The following is a 19,573-nucleotide window of genomic DNA, read 5'->3' as shown; positions in this document are numbered from 1 at the left end:
CGACGCGTATGCCATCCTACCAGCGATTTACATTCTAGTGTACCACTGCCCTAAAGGGTAAAGAAAGCTTGATATAACACAGTATTTAAAGGGGATGTTTACCTTCACAAAAAAGCCTTCCATTCAGTTAACAATGTAAATAAATCCATATTTCAAATTTATATGCATTACCAAAGATTCTGGTCCACTCAATGACAGGTCTGTGTTTATGCACTGTGTTTATGTACCCCCTTCAACACTTCACTGCAGCAGTGTACAGCTAGGAAATGTAATGTAGTGTGTGGGCATTCTGCGCATGCAGGTTACTTTCGCCTTAATTTGCATATTTATTTTTCCTTTGGTTATTCTATGGTAAGCCTCCCTACAATGGTGCTGCTAATAATAATTGGTGGTCAGAGGGTCTTAGGGATAAGGGTCACAGTTCCAGATTGAAAATAAATCGTGCAACAGTTTACTCTTGCCTAATATGAAGAAAACCTTTAACTTCAGCTGAGCTGTATGGTGCTCTATTTATCAAATCACGCGATCTGAGCTGCAGTCTAAAGTTCTTTATTATGGGCAGGTTAGGCAGGCAGAAACTCTGGCACAATCAACTTAGAAAACTATCCAATCCAGGCTCGGGTAAATAAATAATCATTAGTGGTCTGGGTGACTGCAGGACAAATGTGAGACTGTCAATCCTGCTTGTAATAGAAATTGCGCATTTCGTATCACATAATTATTCTAACTGCATTGTGTCTGTGTCTGCCCACCTAACCTGCCTATAAAAAAAAGTTTTTGACTGCAGCTTGGATCGCATTATTTTCTTAAGACAACTCTGAGCAATGCTTTGCTGCATTTAGAAGAATGCAGCTCACATTTGTCCTTTAGCCACTCAGACCACCAATGATTTTTGAGTGACAAGATGTGGGGCAGAGCCCAAATGTAAGAAAGTAAGGGCAAAGAATAGTGATGCCATCATATGACCATGTGACCTGCTCACTCAGACATACCTCCCTGTCAGCTCAGAAAGAAGAGAAAAATGTGATTAAGGGTAAAGTATAAGATGGGTTTTAAAGGTTCTACAGTTGCAAATTTTTATGGATCATAGTCAAACAGGTATACATGAAGTACAGAGCCATATAGTGAAACTTGGTGCACAGGCACATTACATTATTGTGCAGAGATTAAGGGGGTCAATTACTTATCGAATTTTTATTTTCTGGTTTGGATTTCTAACGCTAAATGTCTCAGGAAAAAAGTTGCAACTTTTCCAAGATTTACTATGCGACAAAACGGCTAAAAATCTGAATCCGACAAGTCCCCTGATAAAATTTGCAGAGGTCACGTAGAAGTCAATGGCAGATGTCCCTTCACTGGAGGACCTTCCTTTGCTTTGAAACTTTTGAGGTTTTTGGATTTTTGATGCGGTTTGTTTTGTGCAACAATTTTAAAAAGTCGCATTTTATTCAGTTTAGACTTTTAAGTAAATGTTAAACGTTTGTGGAAGTGAGTTTATTCAAATTTTTAAAAAGAAAAAACAATGCTAAAGGTTATAGTTAAAGTTAATGTACCCCTTAGTGTCATGTGTACCAGTGCCTAAAGGGGCATATCAGGTGTGCAAATTTGCAATGTTATATTAACATTCCTAACATTGTAGTTTTGCCTGATTCAACAAAACTGTATGAGTCAGTTAAGCAAATTACAAATCATTCATATTTATTTGTATTTAATCTGAGCTTTACTGAAGCTTTTGTTACCTGAGAAAGTAAAGTAGGTGTCAACACACAAAGGCCTGCTTATCAGTTAAAGGGATTAGGTCATGCTTTTTATGGTGTACTTTTTATTTCTAAATTATACTGTTTTCATATCAAATAATTCACTTTTAAATTTTTAATTCACCATATAAATTTTATTCTTGAAACAACATTTTTTTTGCAAGTTGTAATATTGGTGTGTAGGCAGCCATCTCAGTGCATTGTGTGAAAGTCTGAGCTTTCAAAAGGAGCCAGAGCTACACATTGGAACTGCTTTCAGATAACATTGTTTTTCCTACTCCCACATAACTGGAGGAGTCCCAAGCTGGACTTGGATTTTTTACTATTGAGTGCTATTTTGATCTACTGGGAGTTGCTATCTTGCTACCTTCCCATTGTTCTGTTGATGGGCTGCTGGGGGGAGGGGACCGCAGTCACACATTAATGCTGAGCTGCAAGTTGATCAAAGCATGGCTGTAGCACCCTGGGAAATGAAGAAATGGCTAGCCTCACGTGAAACTTCAAAATTAAGTATGAAAGGATTCTACAGGAGAAGCTATATTACAGGGATCCCCAACCTTTCTTACTCGGGAGCCACAGTCAAATGTAAAAAGACTCGGAGAGCAACACAAGCACCATAAAAGTCCATGGAGGTGCCAAATAAGTACTAAGATTGGCTATTAGGCAGCCTCTATGCACACTATCAGCTTACAGGGGCTTTATTTGGTAGTAAATCTTGTTTTTATTCAACCAAAACTTGCCCCCAAATCAGGAATTCAAAAATAGTGCCCCCAAACCAGGTAGTTGAGAGCAACATCCAAGGGGTTGGGGAGCAACATGTTGCGCCTGAGCCACTGGTTGGGGAACACTGCTCTATTAACTGATGTATTTTTAAAGGGGACATATACCATACATTTTTACAATCCATAAACCATGTAAAATATTTTAAAATAGAAGTTAGTGCTTTTATTTAAATATCTTTGGGTTCAAATATGTCCATAACTGCTTAAAAATTGTGCTACCCAGACCTTATGCCAGCTTCCAGGTTTAGACTCTTCAGTATGTTGCTGTGAGCAGTTGGCCCTGATAGACTTCAGTGATGCAGCAACAGCTACTTAAAGTGCAGTGAATATGCATAGAGTGGGCGGGGCTTTGCAATGTCACAGGCAGTCCATTCCTTCTCTGCTCGCCTAACAAAGGTTTTAGCTTAGGGGAAGGAGGAGTTTTATTCAAAGATCTACACAGGCCAATCAGAATAGGACTGCATAGTGCAGTCCTCGCCTAATGGAACTTTCAGACTAGCCCAATAGATGTATGGGACCTGTTCCATACCTCCCAACATTTTGAAAACGGAAAGAGGGACAAAAATAAATGCTGAGCACAGTGAATTTTTTTGATCACGCCCATTTTTGCAACCATACCCCAAAATACCACTCCCATTTGACTAAGGTTATTTAAAGTTTGAACACATCTCTGTGGATTTTGGGGTCCTGTTTTATGTGTTATTACAGTTTTGCTGAAATTGCCCTTTAAGGTGCAAGTCTCGGTTCCCCTAAGAGACCTCTTTAGCTTATTAGTTATAACTGTATCTAGGTGCAGGTGGGGCTTTTTTTTTACATTTCTGGGTTCTCTGCCAAAAGCTACTCTTTTAATTAAATGAGGGACTTTTCAGTAAGAATCCGGGACTGCGGGTTGAACTGTCAAAAGAGGGACTATCTTGCGAAAATCGGGACAGTTGGGAGGTATGCTGTTATCCAGAATGCTCGGGACTTGGGCTTCTCCGGATAAGGGATCTTTCCGTAATTTGGATCTCCATAACTCAAATCTGCTAAAAAATCATTGAAATATTAAATAAATCCAATAGGATTCTTTGCCTCCAATAAGGATCAATTATATCTTAGCTGGTATCAAGTACAAGGTTCTGTTTTATAATTACACAGAAAAAGGAAATTAAAAATTAGAATTATTTGCTTATAATGGAGTCTACGGATAAGGGATCCCATACCTGTACATATCTTGATAGATTTGACAAAATGTTATGTTTCCCTAATTAAATTTCTCAATTTCCCCATAGCAAACAATTAGGATTTATTAAAGTCAGTCATTTCAATAGTGTTTTGGTCAAAGTTGCTGTAATTTTCAACATTGGGCATGTATTACAACAACTTACAGTGTACTTGCTGTTGTCCAATGTATGAAACCCACATATTGTACTGCACTGTGAAATATGTTGGCGCTTAATAAATAAATGTTAATAATAATAATACTAATACCTATCAAGAGAGTGACTAAACATTCCAGCTTGAGAATTAGGGTTCCGCGTATTGTATTTTTGCATTTTGCACCTACTGTTATAGGCAAGCTATAATATGCAATTGTTTTAGAGCTCTAGTTTTAAAGGGGGTCTTTTTTCCCCACAGCAATTCAGTTTCAGACTTTAGGGTTATATTTATCATGCTGTGTAAAAAGTGAAGTAAAACATCACCGGTAATGCTTTACACAGCATGATAAATTTAACCTCTAGTGTCTTACCTGTAAGACATAAAACACTGATACTGTTCTGTGAAACTATGCTCCAGTGTGGCCAAACACATTCAGATCTGTTCTTTGGTTAGGTTGCTAAACTTGTGGATCTTTCTCCCAATATGCCAACCTAAGGTGAAGGTAAGGAAGGTGGAGTAGAAAGCACAGGTGGCAAGGGGGGAGATGGAGACAAGGAAAGAGGTAGCACTAAGGAAAAGGAGAAAGTGAAAGAAGTACAGGTACTGGGAGTTCTAGGCTAAGATCTATATAATCTGAAAATCTATAAAAGAGAAGACAATAAAATAAAACAGATCGGAAAGGGTTAATTTTAGTTGGGAGTGATAGAAGATAAGACAAGAAATCAAGTTTTCTCCTGCAGACTAAGGAGGGTTTGTTTATACAGATGCCACTCTTTACATTCAGTAGGCCAGTTGTTTGCCAGCCCGCACATTTCAACAGGTTAAATTGTTATGTTGCACAAATATGTTCACGTAGGCCATACAACTGAGTTGGGCCTCCAACTTCACAGTCCTGATTTGAAGAATAGTTGGAATATATTTTATACATTTGTCTTGTACAAAAGTGTAAGTGCACTTATAAATATATTGTGAATTTTAGTAAATAGTCCAAGCTAGATGATGCAATAAGTTAAAATACTAAGCTGTTGTTCAAAGGTACAATTTATTACTATATGAATGCCATTCAAGGTCAGAAATTGTAAAGGGGTCAGCATTTAGTGATAAGAAGATCATGGTTTAGTCTAATTAGACTTTTGCTTTGAACTTGAATGTAGGAACAGGCTTGTATTCAGTTTATATTTTATTGGCAGGTTGGGAATTGTTTGGGCTCTCTAGATATACAGCTCTAGTTTGCTAAAAAAACAAACCATTCTGGGGTACTATTCTATTGAGCACCATGCTCTTCTTTGTGGCTGCTGTGAGCTATGTGCATTCACAGTTAAGTTAAAGTTCAGATTTTATTCTATTCCACGTGGGCACGGCCCTGAGCCAGCAGCAAGATATCCCTGGGACAAGACAGAAGATTGTTGTGTTAAACGCAATAGAATAGGGCCCAGGGCTGGTGAATTTTTCTGCCAACCCAAGGTTTGAGACTAGAGTTTATATTTACTGGAGGGTGCTTAACAAATTGGCACCCCTGTAATCAACCCTTTCCTTGTCCTTTTAAGGATCCCTTAAATTATAAAGTTATAGTTTAACACTACTGTTGTTTAATACATTTTTGCCCAAGGTTCTTGTTTCTTTCTAGGTGAGCTGAGAGCTTGTGAGCTGTCTTTCTGCTTTTGTGGCTAAAAGCCAAGCAGCTCCATGCTTAAGAAGGGGAACTTCATAAGATAAAGTTTTTACATTTTTACCACAGATTATGAATTTTTAAAAACTGCTTACTAGTTTTCTAAAACTTTTACATTTTTAAAAGAGAATTAGTATATTTTATTTTTCTCTCATGGTAAGCTAGGTTGCCATCTTTGAAACTGTTAATATTTAAAACATTAGTTGATACATTTCTCAGCAACACTTGAACAGAGCTTAGTGAGCATACTTAGAGCAAAAGCTACTACTGAACAATGTAACAAATAATGTATCAAAATGTAAGTTACAAAGTCAGCTACAATGCTTATTGAGCTACTATTGGTAAAATACAGTGATAAAAAAGAAATTATTTGTTGAATACTATTTAAAAACCTAGTTTTTTTATTTTAGACAATGTGCATAAGCAGTGCAAAAGCAGGAGGTAGCGGAATGCTACTGTGCAAGCACTGACCCTAGAATGTGTATATAATATATCACTGACTAGGACAGGACTTTTAAAAAAAAAAAAAAAAAGTTGCCCCTGTGTTTTATGGATCTATGTTACAATGGTCATTGAACTGAAAACCAGGCAAAGATTCAGCCTGAATTTTGACAGTGGTCTATAAATAGAAATTGTGGATGATCACCTACTTTTATCTTAATATAGCATATAGTATAACCGTTTCTTCCATTTATCAAAAGTAGATTAATCAGGCTGTTGAAAACATAAAGAGAATTGCACTTACAGATAGGTATTGCTTTCTTTTAGAGGGTCAGTGTATCTTTCCCATTGTAAAGTTGCCCATAAATGGTCAGATTTTATCTTATCTGCTCATGTATAGGGCCCTCCATCGGGCCTTGCTGACCAATATCTGGCTGAAAATTGACCAAGTGTCGATTGGGCAGGCTTGATTTTCTTGTTGGATCAAGGACCACATCAGCTCATTGATTCGGTCCTTGTTTCAAAGCTTCCTATCCCCTTCATTGTAATGCGATTGTTTGGCCCTTAGGCCATATTAGGATGACTCCACCCACCTTAAGTGGGCATATCAGGGGAAAGATTGCCAAATAATTGTGTATGGCCACCTTAAGTGTTTTTTTTTTTTTTTTCCTTTTTAATAATTCTGTAAGTGATTTTCCAATGTACATGTATTAGATTTACAAAGCCCTTAAACTGCTGAAAGATTGTAATTAATAGATGCTAAAAGTTGTGTAGTATTACATTTTTTTTGCACAAAAAAAAAAAACATTTTTGGATGGAGAACTTTTTTTTTTTGTGTGTGGAGGAAGAAAACTTTATCATTGTTTGCACCCCATTAATGCAGCAATAAGAGGACAATTTTATTGGATGGTCCTAAAATCAGTAATTATAGTTAACTGTCTTACTGGAAGCAATTATACAGTCTAACTGGCTGTGAGTAGCAGCTACTAAACTACATATTTTAAACATACTGATCTGAGAATTAGAGGAGGGTGTGAAAATTTTAGGTAGAAGTCATAGTTTACATGTGGGGTGGCTAGAGGCTGAATATGGACACAATCTAACCTGCCAGTTGCATTTAATATTTCCATATCAGGTGATTAAGTATAATTTTCTTCTTGGGCATCCAGTGGATTAGTTAAGAAATTGGCTTCCTTTCAGTATCCAATTTTGTGTGCATACATTCATTTGCTGTGGCACTGGGGGCCATGAGGTTAATTTTTAAAAAAGGGTTGTGGGGGCCTTTTGCTTAATGGTTTTTGTCTCTTAGTGACACAATGGGAGATGCTAGGAAAGCTCAAATGTATGCATATTGAGTACCAATACTGTCTCCATGGGGTCCTTCTTGTTGTTATGGAAACGAGACCCTCTAGCCTCTAGGGAATTAAAGAAAAAAGAAAAGCCAGACAGTTGGTGCTATTTGCAGTTGATGCACAGGACTAGAAAGTGAACTGTAACCCATTCACTTCTGGGAGTGTATAATTGTGCATTTCTTCTTTCAGCATTTCTGTTTGTTTATTAAGAAATGTCAGCGTAAATACCATATAAAGTAATTTATTTATAGGTGAATGCAAATTCATTTTTATTTTTATTTTTTATGGTAAAGAGTAATACCTTTAGACAATGTTTAGATTCCCTAGGCATCCAGAATGTGTTTGTTAATAACATTTGCTAGATGAAGTGGTTTATATGTGCTTACCATGTGGACACTTGGCTAGGTGGGGCAGATTTATTATGTAATATAAAAACAAACAAAAAACCAGCAACAAAATTTGCCACACATCACAAGGCTTTACAGCATAAAAAAATGTACACATTTTTTCTTAGTGTGACTTCCACTGGAAATAACTATGTCAAATCTTGTGCTTGGACAGCTTAAAATAAAGCACACCGTGATACATTCGCCATTTATTTTACACAGCTTTTTACACTTTTTTTCCAGCAAATTTTGTTTTACACAGGTTAATAGATATGACACTTAAAATTCAAGCTGTAGTGTCTACCAGATCACCAAGGCAGATTTCCAGTATTAAAAATACTCCGTAAAGTCCACTGAAATCAATGGGACAAATACTCTGTAAAGACTATTCAAGTTTATAACAAACATTTTGGCTTCTTGGATTTCGAAACCTTTTTTGCTAGTTTTTATTCAACACTCTACCATTGTGAAAAATAAGTACACCACTTTTTATTTATTTTTTTATTTTACATTGTAGTTTGTGGGGTTTTTTCTTTTTACACTGGTTTTAAATATCCCCAAATATATCCTGATTTCTCTCCTGTTTACAGTTTAGAGCTCCTGTCAAGCTTTGTCTTGACTATACAGCACTGGAGCCTGGTTACATTTCCATATGTGTTTCTTGTGACTTTAGAGAAGAGAATTCCATTTTCTACAGGTATAAACATGGCATTAAAATTGTTGACCTGCAATGTTAGCAATATATAAAAGTGTGATTTTAGTCAAACTAGAAGAAGTAAGACTATCCATCATAATACAGCCACCCAATTACACTGTAGGCTGTTGATTCGGGGGATCAGAAAGTGATCCTAGCAGTTTCTCGTGGTTTTTTTTTTTTTAAATTAAATGTAAGCTTATTTTATTATTTCAAGATCTTTGCTTTAAATCTCCTTGTAAATTGCCTTCCCCACCTCTATGCTACTGGTAAAATAATTCACATCTGCATTTTTCTTCCACTCTTAATATTCCCCCCACCCTCCTCACTGTCTATAATCTCACAAAGCCTGTGCTTGAGTGCATACATTAGGTCTCCCTTTCTGGCGCATGCATGAGACTTACAGATCTCAATCTTCACAAAATCACGCTGCCGGCTTCCTGTGATAGATTTGTTTAGCATAAGGGCTCTGGCACACGGGGAAGATTAGTCGCCCGCGATTAACTCCCTGTTCGCGGGCGACTAATCTCCCCGAGTTGCCTTGCCCTGCCATCCCACCGGCGAACATGTAAGTCGCCGGCGGGATGGCAGACGCGAGTCTTTTTCGGCGACTTCCGGAAATCGCCCCGCCGCGTCTGCCATCCCGCCGGCGACTTACATGTTCGCCGGTGGGATGGCAGGGGTAGGCAACTCGGGGAGATTAGTCGCCCGCGAACAGGGAGTTTTATCGTGGGCGACTAATCTTCCCCGTGTGCCAGAGCCCTAAGTAACATTTTTCTGTTTTTATCATGAATAGGAAATCACAAATTATTTAATAGCCCCCTTTAAGTTGTTCTTGGAGCACTACCCTCAGATACAGTGATTTTTAATCTATAGGTTGGACTCAAGAATAGGTCCCTGTACTGTTTAGGGATCCCACTGAATATAGTGAAATATAGTGAAATTGCCTCCTACAGCGGTAAATAAAGTAAGATGCATTCCTACATAGTAACATAGTAAGTTAGGTTGAAAAAAAGACGTACGTCCATCACATTCAACCATAATGCCTATATATAACCTGCCTAACTTTCAGTTGGTCCAGAGGAAGGCAAAAAAAAACATCTGAATCCTGATTCAAAAGCAAAATTTAATTAAACGGGTTAATAATCAGGAAACCCAAAAGATCAGGCTGCTAGACTGCAAAGTCTGCTGATTCCTCTTGTGAGAAGCTGTGGGTCTGCAACGATCATCCCAAACTATGCACCACTGTATTTCCCTTTTAACAAGTTCAGGTCCTGAGCTACTCACTGTGCCTTTCCATTATACCATAACTGGTATGAAACTTTTAGGCTAATACAATACAGGATGTTGTAATAAGCAGTGTTGGGACTGGCTCACCAGTCACTTCCAACCATTTGGCCCACAGTCATTAACAATATCTGTATTGTATTTCTGTATTTGAACAACAGGGAGTATTCGATAAATGTTTGGTAAACAAAATAGACTAGGAGAATAAAGTTGAGTGAGGATAGGAGTAAATATAGTTTAGATATTGGGCCTAAGGGTTTAGGTATTCTGGTGGCCCCATGGCATTCAACACTGATAAGTACCACTACAGTGTTTTTAGTGTTTAAGGGAAAAATTTGAACTTGAAAGATAATTAGTGACTAGTGTAATATTTATCAGTGCAATATGATTTTTTTTTCTTAGTTTATCCACCCAACAATACATATAATATATCTTGATATTTAGTAGGAGCTTTATGTGTTTCATTGCCACCCAGTTAAGGTGTGTGCTATACTATTAGTTGTAATTGCTTAAACAAAAACATTATCTGGTACTTAAAGTGATACTGACACTAAATTACTTCTCAAAATATGAATGTACATAAAAAGTTGCCTATAAGTCATGTTGATTGATTTTCGCTGAGAGATTTGCTTTTGTAAATAATTATTACTTGAAGTTCCTAAACCTGACTGTTTTGCCAACCTGACTGTTCCTTCTCAGCCTGTCAGTTACAGCTTCTAATGCTAACAGCCTCCTGCTGGACAAATATGGCAGCCCCCTTATAGGAGAACATGGGGGATCAGACAGGTAATATAAAAGCATTGGGTAAATACTTTTATGGCAAAAATGAAGGTCATGCAAAGACAATGTTTATGATAGATGTAAAAAAAGGTTTAATTTCTGGTGTTAGTATCTCTTTAAGGTTAAAGCTGTGCTAATGGCTTTGGGCCGGGCCCACCACAATGCATGCATATGTTTCTTTTTTTACTTCTGATAATGTATTTTTGTACAGCTTTATTTATTCAGTACGGAATTCTATTCATATGTGCTTGAAAAACATCTCTTGGCCATATTTCTGCTACCGACCACCCTATCTGTGCTTATTAGTTAGCACAAGACTGTAAACTCGAAGGCCAGTGCCTATTGATAAGTTTTCATCTGTTCTTGCAATTTAGGGATCTATTGAAACTTGGATTATTTACCTAACCTTTTATATCAAGACAAGAACAACAATCCCCTCTCACCTCTTTGGAAAATCTCTGCAGGCGAGGCCTCCCACAGAAAGCTCTAATCTCTATTCTTTATGGTGTGCTGAGTGATTTACATATAGATCCCTTTCCAAAACATAAATATAGATAAAGGATAACTGCAATGTTGATACTGTTGGGGAAATGGGAGAAAGTATGGGACAATGCCAGGTGAAATGCATCATGTGTCAAGCAACAAAAAGCATCTATAAAACATTACATTTTTGGTACTATACCCCAGAAAAATTACACAAAATATACTCAAACACCTTACAAATGCAGGAGAAATGCAGGAGAAACTGTGGAGAAATAGAAACATTACACATATTGTGATTTTCTTTGGGAAAATCATTGAGGAACTAATACAAAACATTGTCTTTCAGGAAGTTAAATTATACATTCTCCTCTACTCTAGTTGGAAAACCATTGGACCATTTTACGACTAAGGAACAGAGGCACGTAAACTATTTTATATCATCTCGACTCATAAAGGGAAAAACCCTTTACCACTCTCAAAAACAGAGGTGATTTCCAGAATAGCAAACATGAGGGAGATGGAAAATATGATGGCAAGGTTGAGAGGGACAATACCAAAGTTTACCAACATCTGATCCAGATGGGAATCTGTATATTTCTATGATTTAAAGGGATGATATGGGCCTCCCTAATCATCATATAAATACAGCATTAGGATGTGTATTATATATAAAAACTCCACTACTCCTCCCCTTCCTATATTATTTCTACTCATTATACTTCCTTCTCTTCCTTTTTCTAAAACTTTTCCTACTGAATCTACCATGGTATATTTTTTTTATCTCACTGTAACTCTACCCCCTCTTCCCCCACATGTGTGCGCACTGGTATTGTAGGGAGAGGGAGCATGGTGACAAGATACAGCCGGGGGTAAGAAATCCCGGACTAGGGGTACGCAGAAGAGGTATCTGTATAGCACCCCCCCCCCCTGCCCACAGTTACTCCCAAGGCAGGTGCCTCTTTTGCCTACCCCTAGTTCCTGCCGTGGTGCATTGTTTAACATACTGGGTGGAAATTATCACTTTAAATATGAAAGCTTGCCTCCAGTGGCTTGGTCTGCTTAAGCACAGAATTCTGCAACCAACTACCTATCTGAATATATTACTACGACTTAACATCCACAGTCTGCAGTTATCTTAAAAGGTTTCTGTCATAAGAAAGCAAACATATTTATTTTCTAAATTTGATGTCGACTTCGGGAAACAACCATGTGACTTCTCTGATAAACTTAGTTCACTCTTTACTGCTGCACTGCAAGTTCCAGTGACATCACCCACCTCCTTGTCCCCTTTCAGCAGATGATCAGCAAAATAATGGGAATGTAGCAAGATAGCAGCTTCTCTAGTTCCATGGAGTAGGAGAAACAATAGGTTATCTAAAAGCAGTTCTAATGTGTAATAATAAGACAAAACAGAGGCGCCAAAAAGATAAAATTAGCTAAAAACACTTAAAAACCCAATGGGTAATTCAGAGGAGGTAGTAGTAAACTTACCTCCTCCAGACAGACACCAACAAAAGTGGTAATTTTCAGTAATAATTTATTCAGAACAGTATTGCATTATAGCAATATTGCATTATAGCAATATTGTTGTGAATAAATTATTGGCCCAATTTTGACCCTGTGTGTTGGTGGCCAAATTTGTCCCCGAGCCATTCGTTTGGCAACCTTGCCAAATGAGTGATTCTGGTGTATAGCCAACTTTACAGTACTCTTAGGTTTAGCTCTCATGAAGAAATAAATACACATATAGATGGGCATGTGTATAGAGGAAAAGATTTTCAGGGAACAAGATTCTTATTGATCAGCTGCTACACTCTACCCTAATTGTGTTAGCAGTGATTTTGCTATGTAGGATTTATAAGCAATTTTGTTGAAAAAATTTACTTTTTTCCCAGATGTGGCTTTCCATTACAGGTCTATTTCCATTCACAGTGCAAAAATAATATCTTAATTTTAAGTAAATATTGTTAGAATGCAAGAGCCAATCAGACAGTGATTGTGATATGACTTTAAAGCATGTTAGTGTGATGAAATACTGATGTGATTGATAATGTGGTTTATAATATGATACTAATATTATAAGTACTGCATTTGTCTAGACTAGAGGTTGTGTATATGGAACTGTACATAACAATAGGTTTGTAGTGAAATTTGTAATATTTTTCTGGATATAATCAAAGCAGTTATAGTAAATGAAAGACATAATTACATTTAGCTCCGTGTGCATTTAGGACTGGCACCTGGACAGTATCTTACTGGCTTAACTGGCTTTACAAATTTACTTGCAATGTAGCTTTTCCTCCCCAGGCCTGCCCCATTCACCTCTGCATGCTCCCCCTCTATCTTCTCTACTTACCCAATCACTGCCTGATCTCCCCCCTCTACATCGCAACCTCACTCTTTCTATGTCCCCCCTTTACCCATACTAGCCCTTTTCTGCTTCCCATAAGACATCATCTAGCTCCTGTTCCATAATTTCTTAAAGGGGAAGGAAAGGCTAAGTCACTTGGGGGTGCTAAAATGTTAAGCACCCCCAAGTGACTTGAATCGCTTACCTCGTACCCCGGGCTGGTGCCCCATTGGGAGAAAACCGCACCAGCCCGGGGCACCTGGGGCGATTCGCTTCCTCCTTCCGCCTTCCTTTCCCCTAGACTCCGAGTCCGGCACATGCGCAGTAGAGTGAAAAAGCCGACTTCTCTGTTAAAGTTTGGCTTTTCACTCTACTGCACATGCGCGCGCAGCGAGAGAGGAAGGAGGAAGCGATCGCTGCTACCCCGGGCTGGTGCTGTTTTCTCCATACAGGGGCACCAGCCCGGGGTAGAAGGTAAGCGATCTAAGTCACTTGGGGGTGCCTAACATTTTGGCACCCCCAAGTGACTTAGCCTTTCCTTCTTCTTTAAGGAAGAATGGTCACTCAAACTCACAAAGCTGCTAAATTTCAAGATGTATTTGCCTAAAATAAATTGCTGCATATTTTACATATCGGTGCACCAGTAGTATGACCAAAATATTGTTCATTGTTGTATACAGTGTTTCATTTTTGAAAAGATAGAAAATATTTTGTACATATTTTAAGGGAAACTCCATCCAAACACAGAAAATGTAACAGCAGTTAACTGTCCTCAGCCTTCCTTCAACCTGCATCCTCCAAATCCCAAAATTCCCTGCACACATGATGTCAATAAGGAAAGGAACATCACGGTGCAATGCGTTGTTGATTATGTAGTTTCTGCATGTTGCCTGTAGCCTGTAAATTGCTACAATTTATAACATCAATATTTTAGTCTCTAGTCTCTCTTCCCCTGCCAGGATTTCAAATGATGTGGAAAGAGAAGGACAGGCATACCTTCAGTTCTCTCAATAGTGCCCTTAGGTTTCCCCATATTTCGCCTGTTAAGATGATCAGAAGCCTCATAGGAAAAAAAAGGCTGAACAAAATTCCCATAATGCCACTGTACATGCTCAGTTTGTAAGACTATGAGTCAGCTTCCTGCTGTATAGCTCAGATCACACATTCCTGAGGGAGGAGGGAGTTCTTAGCATTCTTATGGGAGGGGGGAGCAGGGGAGAGGATAGCACTGCACAGACTCTGGCACAGGTAAAACGGAGGCAAGAAATCTCATGTTTCTTTTGATAGAGGACTAAGTGCAGCTTAGTAGGTCCAATTGCTGGTATTTGGACCTCTTATCTAGCAAAAACCTCTAGTTACATATATAAATTTATATAAAATATAACATTTTACATACATTTTTATTTCCTTTGGATTTATTTATTTTTTTCACTATAGCAAGTTTATAAAACCTATTAACTTTCAGTATAAGTGCCCATAAAACTTAGTTTGGCAGCTTCTTTAACTGCAGAACTAATGATCACCTACTTTCTCTCTTGGTAGAAACTGGCTGCTGAATGTCAGAGTGCTGGCTACCCAGGCACCTTATTTCCTTATAAATGTGACCTGTCCAATGAAGAGGAGATTCTGTCCATGTTTTCAGCAATAAAGACTTTGCATCAGGGGGTCGATGTATGTATCAACAATGCAGGCTTGGCCCGACCGGAGCCTTTGCTGAGTGGCAAAACAGAGGGATGGAGAACAATGATTGATGTAAGTACCGTGATCATTCAGAAGAGATTTTATAAATCATTGACCAGTCTTATTTACTGTTGAAGTTTGCTTGTAGCTGCCTGTAGAATCCGTAACTCTTGTGTCATTAAAGCTGCAAAGTTTCGTATATGTCAAACCACCTGTAGCAAACAATCAGCATATAGACTACCTCCTTATTTGTATGTACAGGTATGGGATCCCTTATCCAGAAACCCATTATCCAGAAAGCTCTGAATTACGGAAAGCCTGTCTCCCATAGACTCCATTTTAATCAAATAATTCAGAATTTTATAACTGATTTCCTTTGTCTCTGTAATAGTAAAACAGTAGCATGTAATTGATCCCAACTAAGATATAAATAATCCTTATTGGGTGCAAAACAATCCTATTGGTTTAATTAATGGTCTATTGATTTTTTTAGTAGACTTAAGGTATGGAGATCCAAATTACAGAAAGACCCCTTATACAGAATACCCTTGGTCCTGAGCATTCTGGATAACCGGTCCTATACCTGTAGTACATTTTTAAGTCCACTGCAAATTTTCTTAGCATAACTCAAAGAACATCTTACGATAACAAAATTTCTGGCTCTTCTCAAAGTGTAATAGACCTTTTCAGAAAAAGAAAAGACAAAAGACTAGGCAGCATTTAAACTGGTGATATGATACAGCTAACAGTCACCTCTTTGAAGGGTAACAAGTGTTACCCATATATATTTGCTGGTCTCCTGAAACACTATATAACTTTTTCATTTTGCAAAACAAAACAGGCAGGGCCGTGATGTTGTGGGTCGGGAGGGGGCTATGATGCGGCAATCGCAGACTGGTTGATCGCGCTTCAATGTCAGTAAATCCAGGAGGTTTTGACCCGGCAAAAATCCGAAAACCCGGCTGTCCGGGTAAAAAACTGGACAGGTGGCAACCCTAGTTGGGGGCAGGAACAAGTGCCGCCATCAGATTATTCTGCACAGACAAGTCACCCCATCTACTGTACCATAAATTAAGGATATGCATGAACCAGGTGTAAAGCAGTGCACATTGCATAAAGTACATGCCCAGGGTGGTGGAGAGGAAACTGAAGAAAAGAATGGCACTAATGTCATTCAGGGCAGAATTGGAGAGGGGAATATTATTTTTTTTTACCAGTGGTATAACTATGCGGTGACCTGAAACATCTGAAAAATTGCAGGTGACATGTTTTTTGTTTAAAGAAAGCACACCCTTCCTCATGTGTCTGTGTGGTCTGCTTCCTCTTTTGGTACACCACTGGTTATTACAGTTTAATGATGCAGAACTGCTGGGACAATCTTAATGTAGTTAATAGCAAATCTGACTTTACTGATTAAAAATACTTTCCTTGTCCTTTATTGTTGTATTAACATACATTTGATTTTGATTCTGCCTTGTCTTTGAAACTGAGAGTCACTGACCTTTCACTCTCCACGTTATTTCTAGCACTAGAGAGGCAGGAATGGTTTGACTTGGAAATCAGATTTATTAGATTGGACAGCTGTCAGAACTGCTTATTAGAGGTAAAGTCACTCCAACTGTGTTGAATATATTATAGCCAAGGGGTCATTGTAAGTTATTGAATTACACAGAGAAACACATGCATGTTAAAACATGCCTATTCTTGCAGGTGGAAAGGCACTTTGGAGCGGTTTGTCGCCCGCAAAAGACGAGATCTATTGTGGGCGAATAATGCTCTGTGGGGAATAAGCCTAATTAAGATCTTCTATTACCCTTATCTTAGCAGTTCGTCTTTGGACTTGTTAAAGATAGTATTTTCCCTTTTAACTATATCAAGTAGGTGAGATATAACTATAGCAAAAAATGGGAAAATGTGCTTACCACCAAATTTGAAACCTTTTAGGTAGGGGTGCAATGCAGCTGTGACCACAAAATACTTATAGACAACTGTCCTCTGCACTCACCCATTATTTATTATATATATATATATATATATATAACAGTCCACACGACAGCACCACACTCCAAAATCTGCTGCTCTGCAGTTGCCCCTGTGCACGGGATATCATATAAATATCAAAATAAAACAGCCAGCACCAAGGGTCTTTGTGTTTCAAAAAATCTCTCGTGTATTAAAATTGCATGTACAACCGACGTTTCGGTCCCTTTTGGGACCTTTTTCAAGGTGCAAATACATACAGCAACTCAGTTTAAATAGCCTCCTCCCATGAATCCAGGGAGGGCCAGTGACATCATATGCATATTAACCCCATAGTGACCATTAATACCATATACTAATTATATATTTTATAAAAGTGCATTCATACTTCATAATAAATCTGTTGCACATATTCTATAACCCAATCTAGTTAAAACTGCAACGATATTAAACAGCATACATGTGTATAAAATTGCCCCCACATCTATAAATACTCGTGCAACATTGTATATTATGTGAACATTATGTAAACCATATAAAGTGCAATTTTGCTAAATTAGTAAAATTTAAAAACAATACATGACTATGCACAGTTTCCTATGTCCATGGTCCCAAAGTTTCCCATGTTATTAACCCATTGACTCCTATTCTTACAGTCCCCAAAAGGGACCGAAACGTCGGTTGTACATGCAATTTTAATACACGAGAGATTTTTTGAAACACAAAGACCCTTGGTGCTGGCTGTTTTATTTTGATATATATATATATATATATATATATATATATATATATTATATAGGAGGTGACGGCACTCATCAGGAATTTAAACTCTGGAGTCAAAAGTTTTTAGAAAAATAAACGAAAGGTTTATTGGTCCGACGTTTCAGTTCCCACTGGAACTTTCATCAGGGACTCAAACACCACAGTGAAGCACACACATTTTTGAACCCAAAAAGGGCGCCAATATTGTTGCTAGGCAACCATACACAGACATAGATAGAAAGAAAAAGTGCTGGAACCAAGAAAAAAATAATAATAAATCATAAGTTAATCCCCATAGAGCTTAGTTAGGGCGTGTATACAGACAAGGGGGAAAGAGAGGTAGGAAACTGGCTGGGTGAAGTAACAAAGCCCACGAGTGGTATTAGCTCATACCAACCTCCAATATCATCAGAGCGACCAGTAAGCGGATGCGCCTGCCAAAACAGTCCTCAGTGTCCAGGGTGAAGTATGTCTGCCTCTTGCCCAGTCCCCCATAGTGCGTGCTGTAAGGCACGCTGCGGGCAAACGAATCGCCGTTGCCAGGCAACCGAGTAGCGGGTCTGTCAGACCCGTCTGTTGAGGCAATGTTAGGTGCGCCAATGTCTTCCAGAAGCGGAGCAAGAGGGAGCTATTGTAGCAAGCACTAGGGATACATGAAAGTAGTATGGGCATTTGCCTTAAGTACAAGACTAGACAAAATAATTTTAAAGTTTTAGTGCTCCAGAAAGTAGCATCTTTTTCTTAAAGAAAGTGAGTGTTCCCTATGGAGGAATTCAGGGATAGAGTTTCAGAGGTAAGGAGTAGCAAGGAAGTAAGGTTTAAGATGGGAGGGAGATGTGGATGGTGTAAAAAGACGGAGGCTCTGAGAGATGCAGAGGAGACAACTAGGAATGTAAAGAGAGACCAGTGAAGAAATGTAGTGAAACAGGAGTGAAGGGCTTTGAATAGTAGCATAAGGATTTTGTATGCTATCCTTTGCTTAACAGGCAGCCATGATAGAGGGATTACTTGGGGCTGAACAAATTCCCTGTTAGGAGAGAGCAGGAGGATCCTAGCAGCAGAGTTTAAGATTGATTTCAGGGGAGAGAGGTGGACGTCTGGGAGGCCAGTTAGTAGGAGATAGCAGTAATCTAAGCAGGAAAGAATAAGGCCATTAATTAGTGTTTAAGTAGTAACTTGTGAAAGAAAGGGGCTTATTTTGGCAGTATTGCGGAGGAAAAAGTAGCAGGTTTTGGCAGTATTATTAATATGGTTAGAGAAGGAGAGGGACTGGTCAAAGATAACCCCAAGGCAGCATTCTGAATTAAGAGGGTTAATGGTCATGCTGTCAATAGTAATGGTGAAAGGAGGAGAAGGGCTAGGTTTGGGCGGGAAGACCATGAGCTCTGTTGTACCTGGGTTAAGTTTGAGGTGGCATTGGTTCATCCAGGAGGAGATAGCCAAGGCAGTTAGCAATTTGAGTTTGAACATCAGAGGTTAGTGCAGGAGTGTCTAAACACATTTGGATGTCATCTGCATATAAGTGACATCAGGGGTGGGCCAAGCCGACCGGGCGCCCTAGGCAACCCTGTCGGCCACTCCCCATTCAGATTGCGCCCCCCATGTGTGAGAAAAAGATGTAAGATGATGATCTGAAAGAGGAAAAGGCTCTGTTACATACAGATAGATCTAGATTTTTTGGAAAAGACCAGATCTATGAAATGACCATCCTTATGGGGAGCTGTATTAGTCCACTGCTGGAGATCAAAGGAGAAGGTTAGATGGAGAAATCAAGATGGTCAGAACTGAGAAGGGTCATCAATATGGCAATT

At 38.6% G+C, this 19,573-nt stretch overlaps 1 protein-coding gene across 4 annotated transcripts in view; it reads left to right on the top strand.

Moving 5' to 3' along the window:
• The window catches only part of dhrs11 (dehydrogenase/reductase (SDR family) member 11), a 65,704-nt gene that overhangs the window by 12,014 nt on the left and 34,117 nt on the right, over positions 1–19,573 (top strand). For all 4 annotated transcript variants that reach the window (XM_012961036.3, NM_001011258.1, XM_012961041.3 and 1 more), the window contains exon 2: positions 14,883–15,092. In XM_012961036.3, the coding sequence (XP_012816490.1) occupies positions 14,883–15,092 (210 nt within the window). The remainder of the gene's footprint in view (positions 1–14,882; positions 15,093–19,573) is intronic.

The sequence above is a fragment of the Xenopus tropicalis genome, chromosome 2 (assembly GCF_000004195.4).
Source record: "Xenopus tropicalis strain Nigerian chromosome 2, UCB_Xtro_10.0, whole genome shotgun sequence".
NCBI classification, from domain to species: domain Eukaryota; kingdom Metazoa; phylum Chordata; class Amphibia; order Anura; family Pipidae; genus Xenopus; species Xenopus tropicalis.
This window is presented reverse-complemented; position numbering and strand designations above follow the sequence as displayed.